The following is a 15,378-nucleotide window of genomic DNA, read 5'->3' as shown; positions in this document are numbered from 1 at the left end:
CTCAAAATAGTGCTGGTTAATCGGCCTCTAACGTAATGAACGTCCATCAAAGACACAGGTCCCAGTTTCCCCGCCAAAAAATCAGAACGCCTGCTGGACCACCACCTCGACGACCTGCACACGCATGATCCCCATATCGGCCAGACATTGTGCAAGGAAGAAGCGAGCTGAGGCTCTTCCTAGGGGTTATCTCCAGGCAACAAAGTTAAATTCCGCTGATTTGGTTGAGCAGATAAAATTTCACCTAAGGAATCAGATAATAACATACTTGTTGTAACAGACATATCTAATAGCTAACAATTGCAAATTTCCAGTTGTAAATTGAAGCTAAAATTTCAAATTTTTAGGCATGATGAAGAATAAAGAAATTCCCAAGGCACTTCAAGATTTAGAGAGAGAAAAACTGAGGGCTCAGGCGTTCCGATAAAGAAAGAGACCGTGATGATGGAGGACTAAATAAAAGACAAATACATGTTTGTGATTCAATATTATTGCTTCCAGCACACCTTCATTTCTAACAAATTTAATGCCTTATTTTACCGTTATAAATACTTGATATATATATTTCTTGGTAAGTATAATGGTCGTAAAATGAAACCTAGTTGGTCTTGGGAAAGTTCGAACCACTAGAATAATCCCATAGGGTTCTATTTTCGTTAACGGGTTCCACTAGGTTTACAAACCGATGCGGATACCGTACTGTACTGTATGTATATTTGTGACACTGGCTAGTCAAGTTTGGTGGAAGTATGGTACCAGAAAGACAGCAAGCACTTCAGGTCCCTGCCTCATCACGGAATAAAACAATTAAAACTTCAAACTGGCAACATTCAAATAACGTGACCTAGCCTAACCCAATGGTTCTGAGGTGCCGGCAGCACAAAATAACAAAGATGCAATGGCTTTATTTTATGGATTGTGTTGCATGTATTATTCAGTGATTTAGTCACATGAATAGCATCAATGACCCAAGTGCAAACCTCAGTTGCATTATAACGGAAATGATTACGGCATCAACAATCTGTTATAATGTCTTAAATATAGTTTTGTTTATACAGGTATTCAAATAAATTACTTATTTTGCTTAAGAATCCTCTCCAATGTAAGTTATATTAACCCCAGGCTGTCGGTGGCAAATTATGAGAAGTTGCTTTTAATAAATTTTGCCAATGATAAATAAACACACAGGCAGGCCTTTCAGCGCCAACCACGTCAAATTATTCCAAATAAATAAACAAACAAAATGCCAGACATTCCTCTGGTCACCCTACCTCCCAGCTTCTCTTCCCTGCCAATTTCATAAGTTCAAGAGATGTTAAAAGACAGGATTTTTATGTTATTTATAAATACCAGACTAAAATAGATATTATACTCTACTGTTGGAAAATCCATGTATAAGATAGAGATTAATTCTGAATATAAAGTTTATATATTTTTGTTTCAAGATAGAAAAAAGTGGTATATTAGTACAATAATACTGTAGTATACTTTATAAAAAAGCCTTCAACTGGTACTTTTTAAGGATTTACATAAATTTTTCATTTATTTCATCCATTTATATGCACACAACTCATACTAAAAAGAAATATAAAAGAAATAAATGACCTTAGGTGCAAAGCTGGGAGTATACAAAAGTTAATTTGATTACGGAAGTAATTAAATTAGCAATGTCTAGTGTAAATTACAACATGTTTGTATTCAACAAATTGTATGTTACAAGAATCCTGCAATGTTTAATTATATTCAATTTCCAGGTCATTTCACTTGCTTTTTATAAGAGAAGCTTAGTCACTTTCTAAGAACTGATATGGCAGCATGCTAGACCGGGCTCTGCGCCAACTGTCAAAACGTAGTACCTCCTCCCCACGCCTCTATCGGGCTGCTCCTAATTCTCCCATCTCCGCCTTATGTTGTTGAATTTGAAACAGTGAATACTCTTATTATAAAACGCTATGGGCTTCTTGCAATAAGAGATACTAATCAATTCCGTATCATTAATACAGTAGTGGATTTATAAAATATATACAGTATCTACATACACATAAGTATAAAATACAAAGTTTGTGATGATCGACAACGACATTCTCGGCTAACGCCGCTGCTTCCCCAAGAACGTATCCCAGATCGTTAAGGCATGACTGTACTAATGTAATGATAAACAAATTATCATAGATAAACCACGCATTTACCTATGATAACAAATTAAGAAACATTGTGTCCAAGTAACTGACGGGTCAAGCAGCGCCCACGGACTAAAATGTTCTTTGCTTTGGTTTGGAAATGCTTCTTAGGGAAATTTCTAGGAGGCTTCTTAGCCCAGAACCCCCAATTTTTTGGTCCGGATCTTCCATAATCTGGAATTCCTGGGTCTGGATCTTCGAGGGTTTACTGTACCTGTATAGTGATATCTCCGATAGTCGGAACAATTGGTGCAGAGCACTTCCGGGAATAAGAGATTTCTGGGTAATGAGACGACTCTTTCAAAGCCGGGAAAAATCCCTCATCCCCGGAATTTTCAGGGCAATGGAAAACTTTTCTTGGAATTTCAGGGAAATGCAATGTGCCTGATTTTTATCTCTCAAACTTGGAAAAAACTCCCCATCCCTGCAATTTTCTGGGTACTGGGAAAATTTTCTCGGAATTTTCCAGAAAATGTGTCCCTCGGAAAATAATTCCCAAAGCCGGAATTTTCAGGAAAATTCTGGCTTTGGGAAGCTTTTTATGAGAAAATTTCCATTCCAGCTATCAGAAATATTACAAGACAATTGCATATTCGCATGTGACATATTTTGCACAAAACCAGAACTGCTCTGCAATTATTCCAGATAACAGGGATATCACTACTGTACAGGTATATGAAAAAAATATAATTTAAGGAATGTCTAAAATGTAATGTGCTGTAAGGCAATATACTCATTGACTTCTAGTACAGTATTAAGCATTTGACTATATTGTTTCTTGACACTTTCTTGTTATTGTATAACTAGAGATAGGAAATATTACATTGTGTAGAAACTAGAGGTATAAACCTACATATAGTACAAGTAGTAGGCATATGGAGGATTTTCTGTCTCTGACCACAGTTGTGGAGGTGGAGTGTCCTTGTCCATCACTACTGACTCAGGTTTGCTCTCATCATCAACACTATCAAATCCGATCACATATCTGGAGAAGAGACAACATATTATGACAGTTTCAATGCCACAGTAATATAAATTCTGTTACTTATATTGTGACCTAACAGTCTTATTAATAGAATTTATGACTATACTGTAGTACTCATAATATTTTGGACTGCTCATTTCTTACTGATCTTGATTTCTTAAAGACATTTTCCCAAGGTACTTATCAAATGAATTATTTAGTTCAAAATTAAGACAACACACAATAATAATAATAATAATAATAATAATAATAATAATAATAATAATAATAATAATAATAATAATAATAATAACAATAATAAATATTGTAATATCCAAATTTTGGATTACTTTAAAGTCCTAATGAGAGGTTGACATCTCGAAGGAAAAGGCCCTGTACTATTACATATTAACTAACACACTGGGTACAGTACTTTTATTTTTATCTTTATTTTTTATTTTTTGGGTGTAAAATATATAAATTTACAAACTAAATACCAGTACTGTACAATAGACATGACTAGCTGATCGAGAGGACTGTCATCATAGTTGCATGCTGTAAGATGGTTGAAAGTCATTGTGTACTCAGGAAAATGTAATTCTTTAAAATTTTATATCTATATTTGTTAATAAATATATACACTATTGTATATATATTTCAAGGTGAAGGTGTAATGACCATGGTCGTACACATCAGTTAACGTAAAATCAGACGATCCATATTACGCTCAATGGCCCACAAAACATGTAACTATGCCTTCTTTATTGAGTCTCCCATCTGAGGCGTCCGTTTTCTCATCGCTCCCAAGCGTGGGTGCCTCCATTTTCTCTGACTTCCTGAAACCAACCTCTCTATAAAGTAAATTTGAATGTGAGAGAGAACACCATTGTTTTGAGTCAACTTAGAGATGTCTGATTACAGTTAAAGCATACAAGATCCTTTGTGAGTGATGTTGAAAGCTTTAACTGTCTTTATTGTTAGTAACACTGGTTAAGTAAGTGAGTGTCGACTCTGTCAGTACGAACGGCATCCCATGATATTGTCCCTGGGGATAGCCATGAATTTCCAATTGCTACTGAAGTTAGATCATTTTGCTGCCCAAACATCAGAGAATCTGATGTTTGTAGCTTAGTTAGTGTCAGTTATCTATTTAAGAAACTCATTAATCTCCTGAACTATTCTGTCAACCCATATAATCTCCAACATCTAACGTATCCCCTTGAATAGTTCCTCGTTTGTAGTTTCTTAACTTTGTAAAACTAATGTTAACAACGTGTGTACAGTAATTCCACTTTTTCCTGGCAAGCTCAATCTCTGATTAGATTATTTGAATAGATGTAGGAAATTCACCTGACCTGTGGCATTGAGTGTCATAGTTAAATGTACAGCAACTGAGTTGAATGTAATTTCTGTCATTGTTGATTCGCCTTTCTGGCATGTGATCCGCACAGGTCTGAGTTGCCAGTTAGCCGTACATAAACTCGTGCACAGGGGGTAGCGTAACATCTCTGACGCTTCTCCATCATTATCTCAGGTATGTGTATAATTTTCCTCCCGCCATATTAAGTCAGTTTAACTCAGTAAATTTTGTGAATATTAGTGATCATGTTGTAACAGTGAAATTGTCATTTACCCAGTGAAAGAATTAATGTAACGTAAATATCGCCTTGTCGCGCTAGACGAATGATTGTTTGTGATTGAATTATTATTCACATCTCTCATGCTTCTCCATCATTATCTCAGGCACAGGCTGTGTGTTAGCTGTAATAACCAACAGTCACCGGGGGACCGGTAGTTGCATGCCAGCTGGCTGTATTAGAAGATGCTTAATTTGGCAGGATTAAACTGTGAGAGTCCGCACCCTGGGAACTAGGCCCGACCTCCCTGCAGTGAGTCGAACTACAACCGACCCTAACATCGCTCTTCACTTGTTGTGGTGAACCAGTGTTACACCCTGGGGCACTTTTTACAGTTATATGGGCCAAAGTATTATTGTTGTGTATGATTGGAGATAATTAGCAGGATTATAGTTATCCCAGGTTGAGTAGTGAACCTATAAAATTGACAGTACATTGGTCCCTCGGTTAATGAACGGTTCGGTTAACGAATTACCTTCCATAAGAATCTTCAATTCGGTTAACGAACAAAAATTTGATTCACGAAATCCTTATGAAAATCACGTTTTGTGAGCATCAGCTGATGGGCTAGTCTGCCAATTCAGTAATCTGTTCTATGTTTACATTCGTTTCCAATGGAGTAAATATCAATAAAGTTGTGCTCTTTAATATTTGTGCATATTTTATATTAAAATTATTAATCATTTTAACATTTATTTAACATATTGATAATATATGCAGTACAGGGAACTAGTTTGTTAGCGCCCATCAGATGTGCGAGTCGGTCACAAGGCGTCAGTTGGGCTTTGAAAACAGTGGAGAGGGCATCTATTTTGTTGTTGTCTTGAACATTTTTGCATTTTCATTGAAATTATTGGTCATTCTGAACTTTGGTTAACATATTGATAATATATAGTGTAGTGCAGTGTTGATTTAAAGAAAATAATCTTGAATTACACCTAGTGAACTTAAAATTTTATTGGTGAAATTACTGCATCAAGCATGGGTCCCCTGAAAGGTGATTTCTCCTCCATCGCCACTTCCTTCTATTATCCATTCTTCCCCACCCCACTTCTAATTCCCATCATCATCATCAACCAGGAACATTCTACATACATACCTCAAAGTAAGTGTATTTTACTATTTTTTTTTTACTTTGCATGTACTTTTCGGTGAGCTGGAACCAATTACCCGATTACCATAGAAACAATGGATTCGGTTAACGAAATTTTCGATATCGAACGACTTCTGGAACGAATTGTGTTCGTTAACCGAGGGACCACTGTAGCAGTAAATATGTACATGAGTTGAGTACATCAACAGAAGGAAAAGTGCCATGTTATTCATTCCGAAATAACATGTTACAGATACATTTTTAATTCGGGATATTGTCAAGTGGATCATATAACCATCTGTATTGATAATGAAATAATATAATGCTTGTTCAATGTTGTAACCAAGAATTGAAGATTTAATTTGTAAAAATAAGACTTGAGGGTCCGTTCCTATCTGAACGTGTAAAATAACCATCTTATTTGTCAAAGAAATAATACAACAGTTGTTTAAGGATGTACTAAGTAATTGAAGATATATTTTATGAATGGTAAAGTAAGACTTAAGTGGACCAGTCTTGTCTGAGTGAACTTAATTAACATCTTATTCACTCCTTATGTAATAAATATTAAATTAGTGGCTAATATCACTGCTCTATTCTTTCTACCCATTGGTTCTCAGAAAATAACTATTGTAACTCACGTGCCTAGAAGCTCACTACCTGACAGTTCACTAAGATATGTTATATTCTAATAAAATTCTGGGTGGTGGCAGGCTCGCGTTGTAAGTAATAAATGTTATAATAAGAATGACACGGTTCCCAGACTAATCCATGGTTTAGAATATAACTACAACAGGATATAATTGAGAGAAAGTAAGGACATGAAATTCAGGAAATACAATGATATATAGTGATCCCTCAGTTAAAGAGCGCCTCGGTTAACGAATTACCTTCCATAAGTTTCTTAACTTTGGTTAACGAGCAATCCCTCGATTAACGAGTATCGCCCCTCCACATGTTTTCGCTTGCATTTGGCGGTCCACCAGCTGTAGTATCAGTCCTAATACAGTAATCGGTTCTAGGGCTTAAATTCCATACTATTTTAGTAAATATCAAGAAGTTTATACTATTCAATAATTTAAAAGTTTTATATAATTTTTTTTAGTCATTCTAATAATTATTGAACATAAATGAAGTATAGGAAGCTAGTTTTTTGCGTGCCAAACAGCCTGTCAACACACCATACAGGAGTCAGTCCCTGTGTCTTTTCAGTGGAAGTAACATCTTGCTTCAGACTCTCTTCAACTAAATGCTGTTTTTCTGTGTTTCCAAGCAAATTATTGGTCAATTTGAAATTTATTTTATATAATGACAATATATAATGCAGTGCAGAGTTGATTTAAAGAAAATAATCTTGAATTACACCAAGAGAACTAAAATTTTATGGGTGAAATGGTGCCGAGGGTGACTTCTCTTCCACCCCAATGCCTTCTCTTCTCCCTTCTCCTCCACCCCCATTCTAATTCCCATCATCATCATACAGAGCCTTCTGCATTATAAAGTAAGTGTACTTTCTATCTTTTTGTTGATTTTAGGCAATTTTCGTGAGCTGGAACCAATTATCCAAAAACTCATTGAAACAATGGTTTTGGTTAACAGATATCGGTTAACGAGCAACCTTCTGGAACGAATTGTGCTCGTACCGAGGGACCACTGTATATGAAAAAAAAATGATGTAAAGAAAAGAATATTGACTTAGAAAATATAAGCAAAGAAATATAAGATATATACTTATAGAACGAAAGACATAGAATATGAAATTATTAAACTATGTAAACCAGAAAAGATTAATATTAAAGATAGATATGAGCAAGAATATACGTATATTAATATATTGAAGAATAATTACAGAAGAGAATAAGTATAAGATATATTTGAAATAAGATTAAAAGTACAGTATTGAACAATAGATTGAAGAATAAAAAGAATAAGTATATGAAATAGTATGATGAAGGAAATGCTGCACATTACAAAGGTTCATGTGTATTAAGGAATACATACTGCAAGAAGGCATGAAGTTCTGGGTGGCTACTGGGGTCGACTGACACCTCAAACAGTGGACGGAACAAGTTGTCAACGAAAATGCCAAAATTATCAATGATGTTGTTACTCTTGTAGATGTCACTGAAAATTAAGATAATTATTAATTATCAACTATATGTAGTGCTCATTTCTAAGATATTTATTAGTTTCTGCATTTGAATTACAGTACTATATATATATATATATATATATATATATATATATATATATATATATATATATATATATATATATATATATATATATATATATATATATATATATATATATATATATATCTTGATAAAATCACACGGAAAATGGAAACAACGAGTACTTTTAGCTGCCTTTATTCAAGACATCTTCATTGTGATTTAGATGTATATATATATATATATATATATATATATATATATATATATATATATATATATATATATATATATATATATATATATATATATATATATATATATATATATATATATATATATATATATATATATATATATATATATATAAACATACAGTCATGCGCCGTTAACGTCTGGCAACGCCCCATTGTATATACGTCCGTGCCTCAAAAAAAAATGTGACGCTTGCTGGACCACCACCTTACCTAATTCTGACGGAAACACGATGATCCTCCCCATACTGGTTAGATAATATGTGTTAAAGGATATGCTTCCTTACTTAGGCTGTTTTTAAGCATTTGCCTACAGGTGACTGTTAGCTACATCTATTGAGGATAAAATCTTTTAAGCCTACAAATTGACAATAACACATTTGCTGTAATCAGACATATCTAGTTGCCTCAGCAATTTACGGCAGTTGCCAGTGGGGGTTACAATTCAAATTCTGTGGCATTACTAAAAAATAGTAAGTTTCACGGTGCACTCTAAGTTGAGAGAAAGCGGAGGACTCAGGCGTCCTGATGTGAGAGAAAAAGGACTGCATTATGACGGGGGACCAAATAGAAAAAAGCATAGCTACATGGTTTGTGGACTACAGTATTAAAAGCGCACTTTTCATCACTTTGTAATAGCTTCCTAGCCATGTCTATGTGTGTTTATGATATTGTATAACATTATATATATATATTTAGTGGGTCTAAATGGTTGTAAAATGGGAAACTTGAGGTTGGGTCTTGGGTGCTAGACCAATTAGGAATAAATCCCATAGGTTCTGTGCTTTTAGATTATGGGTGGGGTCCCAATTAGGCGCGATAACCAAGGGATGACTATTACTGTATATACTTGTGACACTGGCCAGTTGCTTCTGTGGTGTTATGGTACAGAAATTGCAAGTGACAGCACTAGGATCACTTCTCTATCAAGGAATAAACAATTAAAATTTAAATTGAAAAAAAAAGCATTCAAATAAATTACTATCTTTGAGGTCCTCAATGTAAGTTATATTCACCCAGGTCGTTTGGGTGTAAATTATGAAAAAAGAGCTTAGTCACTACTTAAGTAATGATAAATAAACACATGAGCAGGCCTTCAAAGCAACTGTCAAATCTTGTCTCAAATAAATAAAACAAACAAGCATGAACATTCTGTCACCTCACCTCTCCCCCCTTCCCTACCCTCATGTTCCAGAATACAAAAAGATTGGTGATTTCTTTATGTGTTTGTACATATAATGCTTGCAGACTAAAAGTAGGGATAATATAATTTGCATATTTAGAAATCCTTATAAGACAATTAATTTGAATATAAGCATCATATATTTTGCTCAAGATATAGAAATGTGAGCATTAGTGTACAATACTGTAGTACATTAAAAAATTTCAACTGTATTTTGGGTAGATTTACATAGAAATTTCTGTTTATTTTCATCCATTTACATACACACCATACTAAAGAAATGTAAAATAAATAAATGACCTTAGTGCAAAAGCCAAGTGCACATGTACTAATTTGATTCTGGGTACTAAAATTGTTATATAGTGCGAATTACAACATGTTTATACAGTATTCAAATAAATCAGTATCTTTGAGAATGCGTATATTGATTATACATTTCTCCCTAGGTCATATAACTGGCATTTAAAATGAGAGAAGCTTAGTAGGACTGTTAAATAAACACACAGAGACAGCAAATATCCAAACTTATCCTCAATCTCCACCCTGACTAACGTTTGATGGCTGTATCAAGTCAGTCCCCCGCCAGGCTTATAGGCTTACAGTTTTTATCTTATATAATATCTCAGACTAAGTTAGGAAGTTATAAGTTGCATTGCTGGAATCCTTGCAATACAATAATAATTTGAATATAAAGGTCATATATTTTGTTCAAGACAAAAATTGTTGTACATTAGTGTACCCAATACTGTAGTACATTATACAAAAAAGTTTTCAACTGTCATTTTTGGGTAGATTTACATAAATTTATTGCATTTGTTTCATCCATTTACATACACACACCATACTAAAAACGCATAAAAGGAAATAAATGACCTTAGTGCAAAGCTGAATTGCACATGTACTAATTTGATTATGGTACTAAAATTGTTCTGTCTAGTGCGAATTACAACATGTTATATTCAAATAAATCAGTATGTTACAGGAATCCCAGCTATGTTAATTATATTCACCTGGGTCATTTCACTGGCTTTATAAGAAGCTTAGTCACCTAAGAACTGACGATAAATATACAGCGTTAGACCTGGGCCTGTGCCAACTGTCAAGCATTGCTACCTCCCTCCCCCGCCCCATCGCTTGCTCCCTCCTCTCTCTCCCCCATCTGCTTGGCGTTGCTGGAATCGCCTTGTAAATGATGAATAATTTTAATATAAGCGTCATGTATTTTGCACAAGAGATAAAAAATTAATCACCTGTATCACATTACAGTAGTGATTTAGAGTAAAGTGTGTATATGCGTACATGTGTTACATACACATAAGTATAAATAAAAAAGTTTATGTGATGATGGGACGCTTCCATTTTCAGTTAACGTCAGTTTTTAAGAAGCATTATCTAGGGACGATATCCGTATGACTGTGTGTGTGTGTGTGTGTGTGTGTGTGTGTGTGTGTGTGTATGTATATATATATATATATATATATATATATATATATATATATATATATATATATATATATATATATATATATATATATATATATATATATATATATATATATATATATATATATATATATATATATATATATATATATACTGATTGTGCCCCATAGCATTGGTCAATTTAAGACAGGGTCCCGCGTTAAGTGAAATCACTTTAAGTGAACAACAAGAACAAATGGGATTAATTCCAATAGAAACCGGCCCGACCCCCAAGCTCCACTTTTGAGAGCACATACCTATGTTGCTTGTAAAATAACATCTTAATTTTATGATTAATTTTTGTACACACAATTAATACTTAGAGAAATGAAATACAGTCGCCAAGTTAATGTCATTCAAATAATGGACTCAACTCCCTCCCTCACACTACACAGCCATTTAACAGGAGTGGTCGGTCGGTCCCTCCTCCCCACCCCCCACCAGCCGTCCCAAGGAGATGTGTGGGATAACCTCAAACTAAGTTAGGAAAATATAATTGACGTACTGGATTCCGCCCATGAGATACAGGAATGTTTGAATAAAATGTCATATATTTTGGACAAAAGATAACTTATAGTTACCTAGAGAAAAATTTTATCTAAAATTGTAAGTTTAAAAACATATGATGTTTATATTCCAAAATGATCACCCAAATTATAAGAATTCCAGCAATGGCAATTATATATTCTGACGAATAATTGTATGAATTTTATGAGCTAAACAAATATCTTCAGTTAATAATAAAAAAATAATCTTCACACGACACTATCACCAACAAATCAAGTACCCCACCTTGCCTCCCCCCTCTTCCAGCAGCGGTCAGTCCCAACCCTTCCCCCACCCCCACCAATCCTCCCTTCCAGAGTTTTTAACATTTAGTATTAAATAATACCTCAGATTAAAGTTAGGATAATATAATTGACATTGCTGGATTCCTTGTAAGACCAGGAATATTTTACGAATATAATGTCATATATTTTGGACAAAAAGATAACATAGTTAATTTGAGAAAAAATTTACATCTAAAATTGTGTCTAATGCAAAATATGATGTTTATATTCAAAATGATCACCAAATTATAAAATTCCAGCAATGTAAATTATATTCTGACCGGGTAATTTGTATGAATTTTGCGGGCTAAAACAAATATCTTCAGTTAATAAAAAAAAAAATAATCTTCCACGACACTATCTGTCAAATCAAAAGTACCCCACCTTGCCTCCCTCTTCCATGGCGGTCCAGTCCCAACCCTCCCCACCCCCCACCAATCTCCTTCCAATTTTGTCATTTAGTATTAAATAATACCTCAGATTAAAGTTAGGATAATATAATTGACATTGCTGGATTCATGGCAGACCAGAAGATATTTGAATATAAATGTCATATCTTTAGGACAAAAGATACCATAGTTACCTAAGAAAAATTTTTATCTAAAATTGTAAGTTTTAAAAGCAAAATATATGATGTTTATATTCAAAATGATCACCAAAATTATAAAAATTCCAGCAATATAAATTATATTCTGACCCGAATCAATTTGTATGAATTTTTATGAGCTAAAACAAATATCTTCAGTTAATAAAAAAAATAATAATTCTTCCGCAGGGTAACAGATGGTGGTGGTGGGTCCCTCCCTCCCCCCACCCCACCGACATTCAGGGGAATTCAACAATAGGATAACCACCTAAATTTTTAATAAATAATACCTCAAACTAAAGTTAGGATAATATAATTGACATTGCTGGATTCCTTGTAAGACCAGGAATATTTTGAATATAAATGTCATATATTTTGGACAAAATGCCATAATTACCTAGAAAAATTTTTAATCTAAAATTTGTAAGTTTAAAGCAAAATAAATGATGTTATATTCAAAATGATCACCAAATTATAAGAATTCCAGCAATGTAAATTATATTTTCTGGCCTGGTAATTTGTATGAATTTTATGAGCTAAAACAGGCAGTCGGCAGGGTATGGGTGGGCAAATCTAAAAATAAGCGTCTCGGACACTCACGGCGGTATATGTGGAAAAAATCAGTTAAGTGAAAGTTCAGCTTTGGCAAGGCACTCTTCATTATATCGCAGCATATATATATATATATATATATATATATATATATATATATATATATATATATATATATATATATATATATATATATATATATATATATATATATATATATATATATATATATATATATATACAGTCTACCCTGTTTCTGGCGGTCCCACATTCAGCGTTTCCAGGGTTACATGGTACCCTGCAGAGAAACAGGAATGCTCACATTCAGCGGTCAGTATGTTTACAGGAGAAGCGACTGGCGAGGCATGGTTCTGGATCAAACCTCCAGCCATCTCTCCGCCATGTTGTGTGGCGTGGCGAGCAAGTGCTACAAGGTTAGCCAGTCATCAAACATTACCGAGTTCTTCCACCGCCACCCACCACAGCCGGCCCAAGTCATGAATAGTGATAATTATAGTGAGGATATGGACTTATATGGACTTTGAGTAGTTTGACAAAGAGGCCCTGCAAGTGATACAGGTGAGGGCCAATAATCTGCCCTCTGCCTCGGAACCAACCGCCATCGTGTGCCCAGCCATCTTTTCTACTAATGTAGTGTTAAAAAACCTAATATTATTGATATTTCTCTTGATTATTATACTGTGTTGCATACCATCATAAAGTTAAGACAATATTTTCTACAACATAGTTGTGTGTGAATTCAAAAAGTGGAGTTTGGGGGTCGGCCGGTCTATTTCAATTAATCCCATATGTTATGTTTTTTCACTACGCGTTTCTCACTTTCCTTGGTACCCTGTGGGTTTGAATTAACGCGTAAAGTAGGGTTGACTGTATGTATATGTGTATATGTATATGTATATATATATATATATATATATATATATATATATATATATATATATATATATATATATATATATATATATATATATATATATATATATATATATATATATATATATATATATATATATATATTATATATATATATATATATATATATATATATATATATATATATATATATATACAATGTTACCCGCTTTCTGGCGGTTTCATAACGTGATTTCTCACATAGCGGTGCCTCGTAGTGCAGACTTTCATAACGCGGTTCATTTTACTCATTATCTTGTGGTGAAGTATAATATTTTTTTTTTTTTTATTTAGCTCATAAAATTCATACAAATTACTCGGCAGAATATATTTTACATTGCTGGATTCTTAAATATGATGATCATTTTGAATATAAACATCATAGATTTTGCATTAGACATATAAATTAGATATAATGTTTACTCTGTGGTGAATATGTTATCTTTTGTGCAAAATATATGACATTTATATTCAAAATATTCTTGGTCTTTACAAGGAATCCAAGCAATGTCAATTATATTATCCTAACTTTAGTTTGAGGTATTATTTATTACTAAAAGGTAAATATTCTGGTTTTCCCCATCTGGTAGGGAGGGTTGGTGGGGAGGTAGAAGACCGATATCCTATCTTGATTGTGAATATTCTTTTTATTAACTGAAGATATTTGTTTTAGCTCATTTACAAAACAATTTACATTGCTGAATTCTTACAATTGATGATCATTTGAATATAAACATCATAGATTTTGCATTAGATATACAAATTTTAGATATAATGTTTACTCTGAATAAATATGTTATCTTTTGATATAAAATCATATATTTATATTCAAGATATTCTGGTCTTACAAAAAGTGTCAATTATATTATCTTTAGTTTGAGGTACAGTATTATTATTACTAAAGTTAAAATTGGGTTTTTCACCCAACATTTCTCTGTTGAGGATGGAAGGTGGGGGTGGGGGGAGGTTGGGACAGCGACCATCTGGGATTGGAAGGGGGAGGCAAGTTGGGGTACTTTGACAGATAGTGTCGTGAAGAATATTTTTTATTAACTGAAGATATTTGTTTTAGCTCATAAATTCATTACATTACCCAGAATATAATTTACATTGCTGGAATTCTTTAATTTGATGATCATTTTGAATATAAACATCATGGATTTTGCATTAGACATACAAATTTTAGATATTATGTTTTACTCTGAGTAAATATGTTATCTTTTATGCAAAATATATGACATTTATATTCAAAATATTCCTAGTCTTACAAGGGAATCCAGCAATGTCATCTAACAAAGTGTTTAATTTTCTTTTTTAAAGGACTGTACAGGTAGTCATTTTCTGTTAAACTTATACAGCAAATATAACCATCAGTTTTCCGGCATTTTCGAAAATCCGGTACTCCTCAGGTCCCGAGGTTGCCGGATTTTTGATAGTCAACCTGTAATGGGAAAATCTTCTCACAAATAATCAGAAACTAATGTATTGAAAATGTGAGTCTACCCTCAAG

General features: G+C 33.5%; 1 protein-coding gene across 8 annotated transcripts in view; it reads right to left on the bottom strand.

The window, feature by feature from the left end:
• The window catches only part of LOC121863303 (AMP deaminase 2-like), a 176,902-nt gene that overhangs the window by 24,452 nt on the left and 137,072 nt on the right, over positions 1 to 15,378 (bottom strand). For all 8 annotated transcript variants that reach the window (XM_042361911.1, XM_042361918.1, XM_042361915.1 and 5 more), the window contains 2 exons: positions 7,876 to 7,998; positions 3,034 to 3,165 (listed from right to left, as the gene is read on the bottom strand). In XM_042361911.1, the coding sequence (XP_042217845.1) occupies positions 3,034 to 3,165; positions 7,876 to 7,998 (255 nt within the window). The remainder of the gene's footprint in view (positions 1 to 3,033; positions 3,166 to 7,875; positions 7,999 to 15,378) is intronic.

The sequence above is a fragment of the Homarus americanus genome, unplaced genomic scaffold (genome assembly GCF_018991925.1).
Source record: "Homarus americanus isolate GMGI-L3 unplaced genomic scaffold, GMGI_Hamer_2.0 scaffold46197, whole genome shotgun sequence".
Taxonomy (NCBI): domain Eukaryota; kingdom Metazoa; phylum Arthropoda; class Malacostraca; order Decapoda; family Nephropidae; genus Homarus; species Homarus americanus.
Note: the sequence above shows the minus strand (reverse complement) of the source record. Positions and strands in the feature narration are given on the sequence as shown.